Raw genomic sequence first — 14,471 nt, forward strand, 5'->3', positions numbered from 1 at the left:
TAGACGAAGATGTGCAATTGGGCAATTTGCAGTCTTTTCCCCCTCATGGTGTTAGGTTTCAGTCCTTGTGCATTTTAATTAATAAAGGAATGCCGATGATTAAAGGCACACTATTTGAATCTCTTTAGGATCACAATAATCAATTTTCCTACTTTTGCTGAATATGCTTTTTATGATCCATGTATTCCCATTACTATACCTAGAAACTGCAATGTTACATTTATTTCTCATTTCTTTTACTTCTTTACTGGATTATGAACTATAAAACAATCTTTGTATATAAGGCAACTCTCACCTGATGTCCCTTGCATTATGTTACCAACATACTCATCTACAATGAAGAAAGTTTTCCTCCAATATAATGCTTTACTGTTTTATTCTGATATTAATTTTTATCATATAAATGAGACCAACTGTTCTAGTCTAAAAGTAGAATACATCTTGCCCCACTTAACCACTCTGTACTACTACAAGACACATGCACAAAAAGACCAAAAGTGCTCTTTGAGAATGATGAGCAAAACAGAGATGCTTTGCAATCACAAACTTCACCAACATTTTATTTCTCCCCTATTTCATCTGGAAATGCCTGATTTCCTGATCAACATGACTAGAATTTGGCTGCTTTTGAGGTATAATCTGAAATGCTTTGCAACTGAACTGACCAGCTATGGATTCAGGAAATCAGGATGAAACCAATAACTTGGTGTACGGGGGGATCATTCTCCTTGGGAATGTCAGTGAGAATCCAGGCTAATTTTGCTGATTATTGACTGATAAATCTCAGAGCATACAAATATCAGTTTAATAAAGGGTGGAGATACTGAGCTTAACTGCAAAAATGGAACTGTATTTTGTTCACGTTTGTAATTTTAGAGGGCAAACTACTGTTTTCAAAGATTGTAATTTTTTACTACCATTTTCTTCTCAGGGCCTTTTTTGAAAACAGCTGAGAAATTGATAGTGGATACAATATGAATATGGATACAGTATGAATGTGTGTGTATTCCTTCCTCCAGGGGCATACAGAAGGGAAACATTAATTCACAAAGTTTCCAATTAGGTAATTTACTTTGCTTACAATCAATGCTACTGGTTACGTCAATCAAAAACTACTTTCATTTGCAAATGAAAATGTTGTTGACTGCACTACTGAATGTGCACATTTAAAAATGTCCATTTCTATATTCCATTTTTCTGAAAGACAACACTTCCCAGTAGCTGCTTTACATGTAACCCTCACTTTTGAATATATATATTTTTTTTTCTGAAAAAAAAGTTGATTTGTGCTTGTCAGTTTCTGTCAAATTGTGCCTCTTCTTTTCCTCATTTAAAGATGCAAATAAATAATATCCAATATTAGAAAAAATTACTATATTGATATGTCTCTAAAAAATATGTGCCTAAACTCCACATTCCAGAAACATATCCTTACATAATGTTCTTGAATAAACACATATTCAGTATTGTATCAGCTGGTGATTTTGCATGTGTGTGTTCTTTTCCTTAAAAGGTATATTGAAAACTGCCTTTAGCTTTAAAATTCATGGGAATGATTCACGAACCACTGGGCTTAGACTAAGACTGTTGCAAGTGCATGGATTGAAAAGGAGAAACAAAGGTCCCAAAATATTCTTTGGGATTTATCACAGAAGAGCCAGAATTTCCTAACTCTACACATATATTACATATTTATCTATTTACACAAAACCTAAATGACAGCATATAAAACACTTAGCAGGACACTCTGTTTTTAACATAGACATTTTGACATTCTTCAGCTTGGGCACATTTGAATAGAGTAGGTTTTTTTATTATTTAAAAAAGGAATCCAAGAAGAATATCAGAAGAAATGTGATATAAATGTGTTGGATTTGTGACAGGAAAAATAATATTTTTCTACAAAAAAGGAAGTTCTGTCCTTTGAGTCCTGCTAATTTCTCATAATGTCACCTTCTTTTTCAGTGAAGACAGCTCTTTGTGAATCTCGCTGAATTTTGGTCTCATTTCAGGATTGTAATCCCAACACCGTTGCATTATTTTATAGATCTCTTCTGGACACTTCTGAGGTGCTGACATTCGATAGCCTAGTATGTATTTTGAAAAAATATATTATTAAAAATGTAATTAAAGAGAAAATACAATTTAAATTTAAATGACCAAACCTACTTAGAACCAACTCTTATACAATACGACTTATACAGACATACATACATACATACATGCATTTTTAAAAAAATATATTGAACAGGATGAGTGGGTGGGTGAGCAGTGTGGTCGGACGGTAGGAAAAGCAAGTAGGATGCTTGGCTGCATAGTTAGAGGTATAACAAGCAGGAAGAGGGAGATTGTTATCCCGCTATATAGAGTGCTGGTGAGATCACATTTGGAATACTGTGTTCAGTTCTGGAGATCTCACCTACAAAAAGAAATTGACAAAATTGAACGGGTCCAAAGACGGGCTACAAGAATGGTGGAAGGTCTTAAGCATAAAACGTATCAGGAAAGACTTAATGAACTCAATCTATATAGTCTGGAGGGCAGAAGGAAAAGGGGGGACATGATTGAAACATTTTAATATGTTAAAGAGTTAAAAAAGGTTCAGGAGGGAAGTGTTTTTAATAGGAAAGTGAACACAAGAACAAGGGGACACAGTCTGAAGTTAGTTGGGGGAAAGATCAAAAGCAACATGAGAAAATATTATTTTACTGGAAGATCCTTGGAACAAACTTCCAGCAGACATGGTTGGTAAATCCACAGTAACTGAATTTAAACATGCCTGGGGAAAAACATAGATCCATCCTAAGATAAAATACAGGTAATAGTATAAGGGCAGACTAGATGGACCATGAGGTCTTTTTCTGCCGTCAGTCTTCTATGTTTCTAGGATCTTCTCTGTCATAGTGCCAGCTCTCTGGAACAGCCTCCACACACAAGATTTTATGGTCACAACTGGCCTGCTTTCCACAAACCCTCAAAGACTGGGATATTTCTCTGTTTTTGAGGCCAGATGACAGATGAGCCTGATTTGGGTGTTTGGGATTTGTTGGATTTGTGTTGTGGGGCCTGAGCATGATTATATTTATACATGGTTTTTGCTATTTATTGGGGTTTATTATATAAAATAAATAGTCAGAAGAATATTTTACACTGCACAGTGTAAGTTGACCTAGTAGATAGGCATATGCTATAACCTAGATCTCTTTCTCAGGATGACCACCCCCCCTTACTGGTTTATTTAAAAAAATATTAAACTGTGGTTATATATAGTGAGCAATCTGAAAGAAAATTTAGAAGGCAAAGAAAAGGGAGATGAAATGAAAATCTCTTTTTTAAAGCAGCTAATCTCAGTCAATGCCAGTTTTGAGAGTTTATAAATCAAGTGGCCTCACTTATTGTTCCTGGGTGTCCAGATTCAGTAGGCTTCAGCCTCATTGCTGTTAGATGCGGATTCATTTTTATTTGGTTTGCTGGAAACTCCCATCCCCCAGAAGAAAAATGGAACAAAATGGAAACTGCCTTCCTCTCTCTTCTGCCTTAGAAGGAAAGTCCCTAATTATCTTTGCCATTGCCTGCTTCCAAGGGCTGAGAAATGTAAATAGCCCATCCTCACTCAGCTTCTTTTTTGCCTCTAGAGTGGTTCCTTAAGTTGTTCTTATTTAATAATATTTAGAAATCTACATTTGTGTGTGGACACGTGCACGCTCATGCAAGTGTGCATGTGCGTTTGCACACCATGTATGAAATGGCAGATGGGACAAATGTAAGTCAGGTGCAGCGTTTCCAATCTGAAGGCAAAACAGTGGTTTGAAGCATATATGGGTGTGCAAATCACAGTTGCCTGCAACTCCTTAAATCAAATCCATCTTGACCTGGGGTCAACTTACAGCTACAGAATACTATTGCCCAATCCTTATGGGAAAATAATGCTGTGGTTTTCTGGGGTTAGAAATCAATGCTATGTAAGCACATCTAGAAACATATTTTGGCCTGCATAATTGTTCTCAAGCTGCTGCACAGCCTTAATGTGCAGGTCATTCTAAGAGCCAAAGTCCACTTGATCAAATAATATCCATGTAGTTCTTCTGAAAATTTACAGATAGCTAAAGATTAGTCTTGCACAAATTCTTGTAAGATGCTGATTATATAATAAATAGAAAAATGTATAACCTAGCATGAATACTTGCTATGAATATGTCCGCCATCAAATAGAAAAATGCCTGCTACGCTGAATTATCTCCTGTTTGGTATTATCTGCCTAATTTATAAAAGCCATACAAATAATCAGATTGAATTATTTAATACATATTCATTACAAACACACACGTGCAATTACCTTTCTCTACTTGTTCCCGTGCTTGCTGATTAGTCATGCCTGGATATGGGCATATGCCTAAACTGAAGGTCTCCCAGAGGAAAATTCCATAACTCCATACATCGCTCTCAGAAGTGTACCGCCCTATTGGATAAAGTGATAACAAAAAGATGGACAATAAAAATCCACACAGAAAAATAGGCAAGAAAGAAAAGGCCCGCCAGGCTGGGACCATGGTGGCAGGGTTCCAAATGGCACCCAAAATTAAATCAGAGTCTAAAGCAAAGTAGTTTTCAAAGGTCCAATTTATTAATAGAGCCATGTTGGCACATTTGGGTGAAGCCCGAATCTGAAGTCCCCGGGTTTTACCATCCAGTTGAAAGTTCAAGTCCTTGCCCCCACACTCACAAATTCATCATGTTGCCCAATCTTCTATTGCCATGCTGGCAGAATCACCCATCTCCTTCCACACATGTGCAGAGACAAAGGATGACCTTGGCACTCTAGGAAGAATTTGTTATGGCTACATGCTAGCGACTTCATACAATCCCACTGCCCATTATCTGACCCCAATAGAAAATGGATAGTAGAATAGAATAAAGTGTGGCAGGCCTATGATCCCAAATAAAAGGAAGCAGCAGGTGAAACTAAGCAGAATCATATCAGATACCTGTACAATTAGCACAGCGCACCACCCCCAAGCCTGTGTGCTCTCTCCACTTTCTGTCTATATACCAATGACTGCATCTCAAAGGATCCATCCATTAAACTGCTGAAGTTTGCAGATGACAGGACAGTGACTGGATTCATGTGAGACAATGATGACTCCGCATATAGACGGGAGCTTGAACAACTATCCCTGTGGTGCGACTGGAACAATCTGGAAGGGAATACACTCAAATCCATAGAAATGGTGGTAAAACTTTAGGAGAAAACTCCCCATACTTCCATCTCTTACAATATTAGACAACACAGTATGAACAATAGAGACTTTGAAATTTCTAGGTTCGATCATATTGCAAGATCTAAAATGGACACCTAACATCAAAAATGTAAACAAAAAAGCACAACAAAGAATGTACTTTCTGTGCCAACTCAGAAAGCTCAAACTGCCCAAGGAGCTGCTGATACAGTTCTATAGAGGAATTATTGAGTCTGTCACCTGCACCTCTATAACTGTTTGGCTTGGTTCTGCAGCCCAACAAGACAGACAAAGACTTCAGAGGATAATCAGAACTGCAGAAAAAACAATTGCTGCCAATCTGCCTTCCATTGAGGACCTGTATACTGCACGAGTCAAAAAGAGGGCAGGAAAAATATTTACTGACTTCTTGCATCCTGGAAATGCAGGATGTTTCAACTCCTACCCTCAAAACGTTGCTACAGACTACTGCACACCAAGACAACTAGGCACGAACAGTTCCCCCCCCCGAATGCTATCATTCTACTAAACAAATAATTCCCTCAACACTGTCAAACTTTTTATTAAGTCTGCCATTCCATTTCTACTAATTTTTTCTCATCATTCCTATCACCCATTTTCTCCCATTTATGACTGTATGACTTTAACTTGTTGCTTGTATCCTAAGATTTTTATTAATATTGATGGTTTCTTCATTGTTTATTTGACTCCTATCACAATCATTAAGTGTTGCACCTCCTGATTCTTGACAAAGTTATATTTTCTTTTATGTACACTGAGAGCATATGCAACAAGACAAATTTCTTGTGTGTCCAATCACACTTGGCCAATAAAGAATTCTATTCTATTCTATTTTGGGAAGGCAAAATCCCAAAGCATCTGGATAGGGCTGACTTATAGCGGGTCTTCCCCATCCGGGCTCATACAGCCTCTAGGCACTGGGCAATCACCTCGATAAACTTTCTTGCTGTGTAATTATCTTGCTGATATTGCACCCCATGTTTATTTGATTGTTCGTTGGATTTATATGCTGCCCCTCTCTGAGGACTCAGGGAGGCATGTTGCCAAATGACCTCTCCCAAGAGCTTAATGTAGATGTTAAATAGAAGGGGTGAGAGAAATGAGATCATTGGTTAGTCGACCAACATGATCAAATGTCTAGTAGCTTATTTCCTATTGTCAGTAGCATACTATGTAGGATGTTGGAAGGAAGCAGGAGATTTGTTGTTACCTAGCAATATTGTTTGTGGTGTACTAATTTGGGACTGTCAGAAATAAGCAATGTTGACAAGAATTACTGTGGCAGAGCAAGATCAGGCTTTTTGCTACATAAATCCTGCTTTCAATATTTGGCTTCTTATAACTGGAACTAGAATCAGCAAGCAGATTAGGATAAAGAGGGAAACTATAGAAGGTATGATGGTAAGTATCCAGATGTGAAATAGGTAATAATCTTACCAGGTAATAATAGATCTTTCAAAGTCTAACCAATTTTTATTGGCAAAAAAGAATAAGCAAATTTGGTTAATTTTCCTAATCTTGGAAAACAGATTTCCACCTGTTAATCAAAGGTCACATATTTGTCAATGTTGTTAAATGTTGCCATGTAAGGAGAAAAAAACATATACCCACTTGAATTTCAAGTTTATATGGTTCTTTAATATTTAAAATGACTATGGCAAATATATAAGCTATTCAGACAATTTATGAGATTTATGACTTTAGTATTGCCTCAGAAAAAAATATTATGCATTGTGCTCTGCTGAAAATGTTCCTCTTGCATACTCAAAGTAAAAGCCAAGCATTTCTTGGTCAAATCTTAATAGTTATTAATAGCAAGATATATCAAACCTGTCTTTATAGCAAATTTGATTTTTTTTAAAATAGTATTCTTCATGAAGGAATTTATTCTTCAAGATAAGAAGCAATGATTACCCCCTCTTTCATAGAAGAGATATGTTGAGTCTATAATATAATATTATTTTCTTGTATATTTTTTTAAAATGGAATCCTTCGGGTTGTGAGGCTTGGGAATTTTGTGTGCCCCATCTGTTTTTTACCAGCTAAAAGCATTCACAAGATGATTAGGATAGATGGCCTGCTGGAACAGTAACGAAGATTATTAATTTTTCTGCATGGAGATTTAAGCAGTTTTCAGAAGTAGCAAAGCAGAAATGGATGGAAGTAATTATCATGAGAAAGGTTCAATTTATAACCATTTTTGAAAACGCCCTCTGAGTTTGCAGGGTTCTTTTTTTTTTTTAGAATTTCCAATTGCTAAATATTTAACTTACAATTTCAATCTATGATACACCAGCATAAATGAAATACACATAAGTGACACTGATGGTCAAAGTTATATTCATTGTTCCAACTTACAAAGTTCTATTTGCATTTAAACATCTCATGCTGTTTTAAATTAGGCTACCTGGTAGGTGGAGAGCAATTATGAACATTCACTGTGCTGCTAGAAATGCGATTACATGTCTAAGTGTACCTCTCTTTTCCTTTGGGAGTGAACATGTAATAGCATAGCAGGTTTTATTTAAAATATTTAGGAATGTCAATTAGAAACAATTGTTAAGAAAAAGTAAGTTATACGGAATTAATTACCTTTCTCAATGAATGACAACCTTCCCAAACTTGCACATAAATCTCCAAAAATCTAAAACACAGCAACCTTGAAACACCCAATGGAAAGCTACAGAAACCTTCAAAGGAAGCTGGTGCTAAAACTTTAGCGGTATGCATAAAGACCATAGAAAATTGAGAAAGCTATGCTGAAAAATGAGAGCGTAACTATTTGCCAAGAGCTTTTATGCAACTATGAAAAATTGCTGTTGGATTGGAGACAGTGTTTTATGCCAAATGTCACGAAAATAATTTTCCAAGTATTGTGAATAAGGTTTCAGTAATGCAGATATGAAATAAAATATGCATTTAAATGCCAAATTCTCCATATAATATTTTCAAAAGCTTCTTTCAATTCTTATCCAGGGTACTGCTTCCTAAAAAATAAGGCGGGGCAAACAGTTTAGACAAGCAAAAAGATATATTTTTTTAAATGATTCCTGTGTTAGATTTTATGAAAAATTTGGGTTGTTTTGTGGATTTGCACATTCCAATCCCTTCTCTTAGGAGTGGAAATAAGCATTTTAGCACTCAAACTGAGTAACTGACTTGGTGACTCAAAATTTGTTTAACAAAGAAGTCATTAATCCAGCCAATCAGTTCTGTGAAGGTGTATTCTGTGGCCATCAAACCCCTAACCAATAGATATGTGGGTTTTGTGTAAAACACAGGCATCCAGACTACTGGTAAGTATCAGGAATTATTGTTACTATCATTCCTAAACAGATCCACTGAAAGATCATGTACCATTGGCAACTCTCCTCCTTTCTTACTATGAGACTGTTTATACTATCTTTTGCCTGCCACAGCTAGGAGGAGAGGGGGCTCAACCTCTAAACTCTCACTTCTTTGGGTTAAATTAAGGGGGAAAGGACTAGGAAGTGGGTCCTCCCAAAGGAGGGGCCCTTCCTCTCATAACAGTCTGCTGCCATTTTCAATTTTTCTGGGCCACTTCTGCTTTTTCTGCTCTTAGCTGAATCACCAACTGCACATATTTCTCCCTCGTTTCCTTGCAATGTGAATCCATGAGGTCAGGCAAGTAATGAAAAATGGGCAGCATGCTGGTGGGGCTACAGGTACTGAAGCAGTAGGCCAAAAGCACTGTTTTGACCATTGTGGCCAAGGGACAAGGAAGAGGCACTCCAGGGCCCAATGATTATCTCCCAGACAAGCCATTATCCCATTGCCCATGCTAATGCCCCTCCCAATTGCTTGATGGTGGGTTCAAATAATTGTGGACCCAGCATCAGCAGCAGGTCAGACATTTTTCTCCTTCCATCTCATTTCCTGCCTGTCTGGAAAGCAGAAGGAGAATGTCTTGAGAGATATATACATGTGAGCAGATATGTTATCAGAGGGGACCTGGCTGACAATTATTTGGATTTTCCAAAAGCTTTTTGACAAACTACCTTGTCAAAGAATACAAACACTGTATGTTGGTGCATCTTATACACCAAATACAGCCATTTTTGGCCTCCCAAAACCACCCAGTGTCCCATGTTTGCCAAAAGCAGGCGCAGAGGATTTGGGAGGCCTGCAGGGTACTCCTTCGGCTAGCAAAATGTGATGTGTTGGGTTGTTTGGGAGGTGAAAATGGGCCATCTTTTTGCAAAAACAGCAGCATTTTTGCCCTCCCCAGCCCCCAGGAGCACTCTGCAGGCCCTCTGTGCTTCTGTTTTTGCAAAAAATAGGGAAAGGTTTTTGCCTCCCAAACCTCCCATGTGTCATATTTTTACCCTCCCAGCCCCAAGGAAGCCTGTCCAGTACTCCTGGGGGCTGTGGAGGACAAAAACCTTTTTTTTCCTATTTCTGTCTTCAAAATCTTGGTGCGTCTTATACTTCAGTGCATCTTATAGTCTGAAAAATATGGTAAGTTTAATAGCCTCCCAGATTTGCCAGATAGAGAGATGGGAAGCATATACATTTAATAAACAAACAATAATTGCAGTTTAGGAGGGCAGTTCTCAGGATAAATAATTACTTAAAATAAAGAAAAACACAGGCTAAGAAAATATAGATCCTGCAGTATTACTTTTAGAACAAGGAAATAATTGACTTTTTGGTTTAGTTGTTACATTCTATGTAGCTGAAATGAAGGTAAATTTTACAGCCGTTTGGTAGAAGTATAGAGAAATCAAAGTAGTAAAAATAAAATGAAAGTGGTAAAAATAAAAGCAGCTGACTGTTAACCAAAGAAATTGTATGGTTTTTTGTCTAAAGAAAAATGTAATTTTTAAAGTAAAAAGAAGAGTGCGAAGTATTTTGTGTCCAGTACTTATTTCCAAATACATCTTTAATTCCAAGCTCAGGTTCCAGGAGTCTTCTATATTGAAAGTTTTCAAAGTTGTCCTAGTTTACAAATATCATTGCTTACAAATTCATTAGCAATATCAATTGCTGTAAAACACAGGATATTTCATTGGGTTTCAAATTATTGAATGTTTAAAGGTTTTGATTCCAAGGGCATTTAAATACCTTTAAGTGTTTTATTCCTACTGTCTTATTCTGTGTTTTACTCCTACTGGGTATGCTGGGGAAACTACTGATAGCACCAATGTTTCTTTACCATAGTTCAAGGCCTCTGGAGCAGTCCATTTAATTGGAATTTGCTTTAATCCTGAGGATGAATACACTCCATCATCTTCTTGACGAGACATCCCAAAGTCACTAATTTTCAGAACATTATTTTCACCTACTAGGCAGTTTCTTGCAGCAAGGTCCCTATATTGAGAGAAGATAAGATCTTTAAGACATCACAATAAAAAAACAGCATTTTTTGTACTAAAAAGCTAAGTGAGTTAAGACCAATATAATCTCAATATTTTTGTATCAGGAAAAAAACCCTAATTCATGGGAAGGGCGGACAAAAATGAAGAATATAATATCTGGAAAATAAAATATTTTTGCGCCATCTATATGAGAGCTTCCAAGGAAAAAGTATGCTAAGATGACATTATTTTTGAGGATTACTTCCAATACAATAAAAAGTAACAAATCAGACTTGATATAGAAAGTAGTCCAGCTTCTCACAACTATTTAATGAAGAAGAGAAATAATAATAATAATAATAATAATAATAATAATAATAATTATTATTATTATTATTATTTATTAGATTTGTATGCCGCCCCTCTCCGCAGACTCTATAATAAACATTATAATTTAATACTTAAAATATATTTATATATTTATTACTGTGGGGTACTCCAAAATATTTTTCTTAAGTACTGATTGCTAATGGATATTTGATTTAAAGGCCAACCATCTGTTTCCTCATGTTTCAACTATATTTTTAAATTTACTTATCCGTACGTACTCTTTTTCATTTTAAGAAATATTTGATCATATATATCACGAAATATTGGAAGTATATATTTTGATCCACACCTTTCACATTCTTTGGCAACGATTGCACTTTTTGCAGCTGATGGAAGTTGATATTTAAAACATCTGGAGAGTTCAAATGAAGTGAACAGCCAGCCAATTACATTCTTCCAAAATTGGTGTGATTTGGTTTGAATACCAACTCTCAGTAGTCTGTTAGTTATATACTGATGTTTTAAAATTGTTTTGTAATTCAGTTTCATATAGAGAGGATTGAAATAATCCAGTCTTATTATAGTTGAAGTAAGATAGCTAACAGTAGAGGGTTTTTTTGTGACAAGGAGGAACAAAAATTCAATACACTGTAATACTGTACTTACATGAAAAGAATCAAAGTCTCCTTTTAAAATGATATGTACATACACAGACACACACAATTTCTCTACATTGCTAATCTAGGTTTGCCAATTCCAGTTGAATCGATGTTGGAAGATGTTGTATATCTCATCAAATAACTGTGTATCTATGTATGTGCATATATATATACATACTATGTATGTGCATGTAGCTAAAGGCTACTCTCTCAAAAAGGGGAGGAAAAAGAATCAGGGCAAAAATCAAATAATTACTAATATAATTAATATACTGATGATTAAAATTAATTACATATAAAGCATCCCAGCCATAAAAATAAATTACCCTCCCCAACTTCATGAATATGCACAAAGCATTCTTTTTCAGACACAAGCTTACAGTCTTTCCTCTTTTCTCCTTCATCAAAAACAGCAATAAAAGAAGAAAAGGAGAAGGGAACTGTATTAGGAAAGCTCAAGACAGGATGGAGAACAAAAAGACGGCTGATTATAACTCAACATATTATATACCTGCAATAGATCTCACTGTATTATGCAATGCAATGATGCTTCTAGTCTTGTTCAACTATTATGAAATCTTATAAAAGTCAACTTTTGGTTCCAGAGGGAGGATGAAGGTATATCAGCTATATGTGTCCTTGTTACCCGCAAGCTTAGTTAGAAGTCTGTCTACAATGAGGAATGAAAGAGGGAGAAACTTCTATTGTTTTTCCTGTTTTAAAAAATGGAATCATCTTCCAAGCCCTTTTCCTTGTTGCCTTTGATCAGAAAACAGAACTTCATGATTTTCATTATTGGTTTGCTTACTGTGGGCAAGTAGAAATTTAATAATCAAACCAGCTCGGTGAACTTGGGCCAATCAGTTTAATCCCAAACCATTCTACAGGGTTGATGTTGTGAGAAAAATAGGAGGAGGAAGGTGTGTTGGATGTTTGCCACATGGAGTTATTTGTAAAAATAATAAACAGGGTGTATGAGTCAATCACTTAACCAATGTTTGGAACTGAAGCACAGATGAAGCACACATAAAGGTATGCCATAACAAAACTAAGAGCTGTTTCCAAAATATATCAGAAATTTGGAGAAAGCTACAGGGAGTCCTTGTCTTACAACAGTTCATTTACTGACTATTCAGAGTTACAATGTCACCTAAAAAAGTGATTTATGCAGCATCTTCATGATCATAATAAAAATTCAAATGCTTGGCAATTGATTTATATTAATGACAGTTGCAGATTCTAGGGTCATGTGATCATGTTTTGCAACCTTCTGACAATCAAAGCCAGAGTTGCTTATCATGTTAATAACTTTTTTCTACTTACAAACCTGAGCCTCCGAAACTGTAACCAGAAAAGGCAAGGAAAAGCCTCCACGAGGCCTCTCTAGGAATCTCCTGGGGGGAAACAGGGCCGGAAAAGGTGAGGAGAAGCCTCCATGGGGCCTCTCTAGGCCGCCACCCTTCCTGTGGTTTCCCCAATCGCACACATGATTTGCTTTTACATTGATTCCAATGGGAAAAATAGCTTCTTCTTACAAACCTTTCAACTTAAGAACCTGTTCACGGAACGAATTAAGTTCATAAGTAGAGGTACCACTGTATTTTGAAAAATTAAACAAACTGTCATCACTGAACCAGCACCATGTTCCTCAAGACATGGCTTAAGATCGTGGTAATTTTGTATTTTAATATTTTGATTATTGGAACCCTTAGAGGATCAACTCCCTATCATTTTACTGCAGCTCTCACAGATTTAAATAATTGGAGAATTTATGCTGCTGGCAAACAAAGCTAAAAATAAACAAAAATCTGAAATAAAAGGAGGAAAGGCTTGGTAGAAAATGCAATAGAGAAACTCTTTTCTATTCAAATATTCTTAAAGCACTCCAAATGAGCTTAATTCCCATTTGTTTATGAGCACAGCTGTCCAAAGGAAATTATGTTTGTACACAAGCATTTAATACATAGAATTATACTTATAGCTTTAATAGCTACTCCTGGGGAAAAAAGATGTATGAAGAATTTCCTATTTACTTTCATCATCAACTTTGCTAATGTTACTAATAGACAGGTTGCTATACATCAATAATAAATTATGTTTTGATAATTAAGATTTTTTAAGGATTAAGATGATAATGATAGGTTTTTAAATGGAATTCTATTTATGTGCAAATTGAATACAAGCCATAGCTTTACTTGGGTTTTTTTTTCTCAGGCATAAACTAAAGTCATTATAATAACAGATGATAAATTATGCTAGTTTGAGTAATGATATTGAACGACAATCTCAAAAACTATGCACATTTGGAATGAAGGGATGAAACTTTATTTCATGGTTATTAAAATACAATATTGTGTTGCTATGGATAAGCAAATTGCCCACTCAAAGGAATATTTCATGACAGGCTCAAAAACTACAAAGAAATGTAAGAAAGAGAAATTGAAACTTCAACTTCAGACAAAGATATTAGTATTCATTCATGACCCATATACCCATATTAAGCAAACCTCTTTCTTACTTAGGCAGGAGAAGAGAGTTTAATTATCTTGGAAAACTTCAATGTGGATGCAAATTCAGCCTTGTGGAGACAGAATGACTTCCAGTATTCAGTAACAGGTTTAAGCTCCTCCAGGACATATTAGCAACATTATCTCATCTGAGCAGATGCAAGGTATACCTGCCAGAATCAGTCCTGATTGGAAAATGAACGAAGCAAAGCAGTTCCCTTGCCCTATGGGAAGCATGGATGCTTACATCCAAGTGACATGGGATGTTCATGTTAGAATTACCACTTCTGCAGTCAAATCAAATTTAGACCCTGAAACACTGCTTTTCTATGTCTGAAAAGCAGTTCTACAGATGATCTGCAAAAGGAAGCTCCACCAAGAATACTGATTAAATAATCT

General features: G+C 36.0%; 1 protein-coding gene across 2 annotated transcripts in view; it reads right to left on the reverse strand.

The window, feature by feature from the left end:
• Positions 1-230: 230 nt before the first annotated feature.
• FER (FER tyrosine kinase) overlaps positions 231-14,471 on the reverse strand; it is a 141,000-nt gene continuing 126,759 nt past the window's right edge. For both annotated transcript variants that reach the window (XM_070742949.1, XM_070742948.1), the window contains 3 exons: positions 10,435-10,589; positions 4,337-4,459; positions 231-2,087 (listed from right to left, as the gene is read on the reverse strand). In XM_070742949.1, coding sequence (XP_070599050.1) covers positions 1,942-2,087; positions 4,337-4,459; positions 10,435-10,589 — 424 coding nt within the window. In that variant the 3' untranslated portion in view covers positions 231-1,941. The remainder of the gene's footprint in view (positions 2,088-4,336; positions 4,460-10,434; positions 10,590-14,471) is intronic.

The sequence above is a fragment of the Erythrolamprus reginae genome, chromosome 2 (genome assembly GCF_031021105.1).
Source record: "Erythrolamprus reginae isolate rEryReg1 chromosome 2, rEryReg1.hap1, whole genome shotgun sequence".
NCBI classification, from domain to species: domain Eukaryota; kingdom Metazoa; phylum Chordata; class Lepidosauria; order Squamata; family Dipsadidae; genus Erythrolamprus; species Erythrolamprus reginae.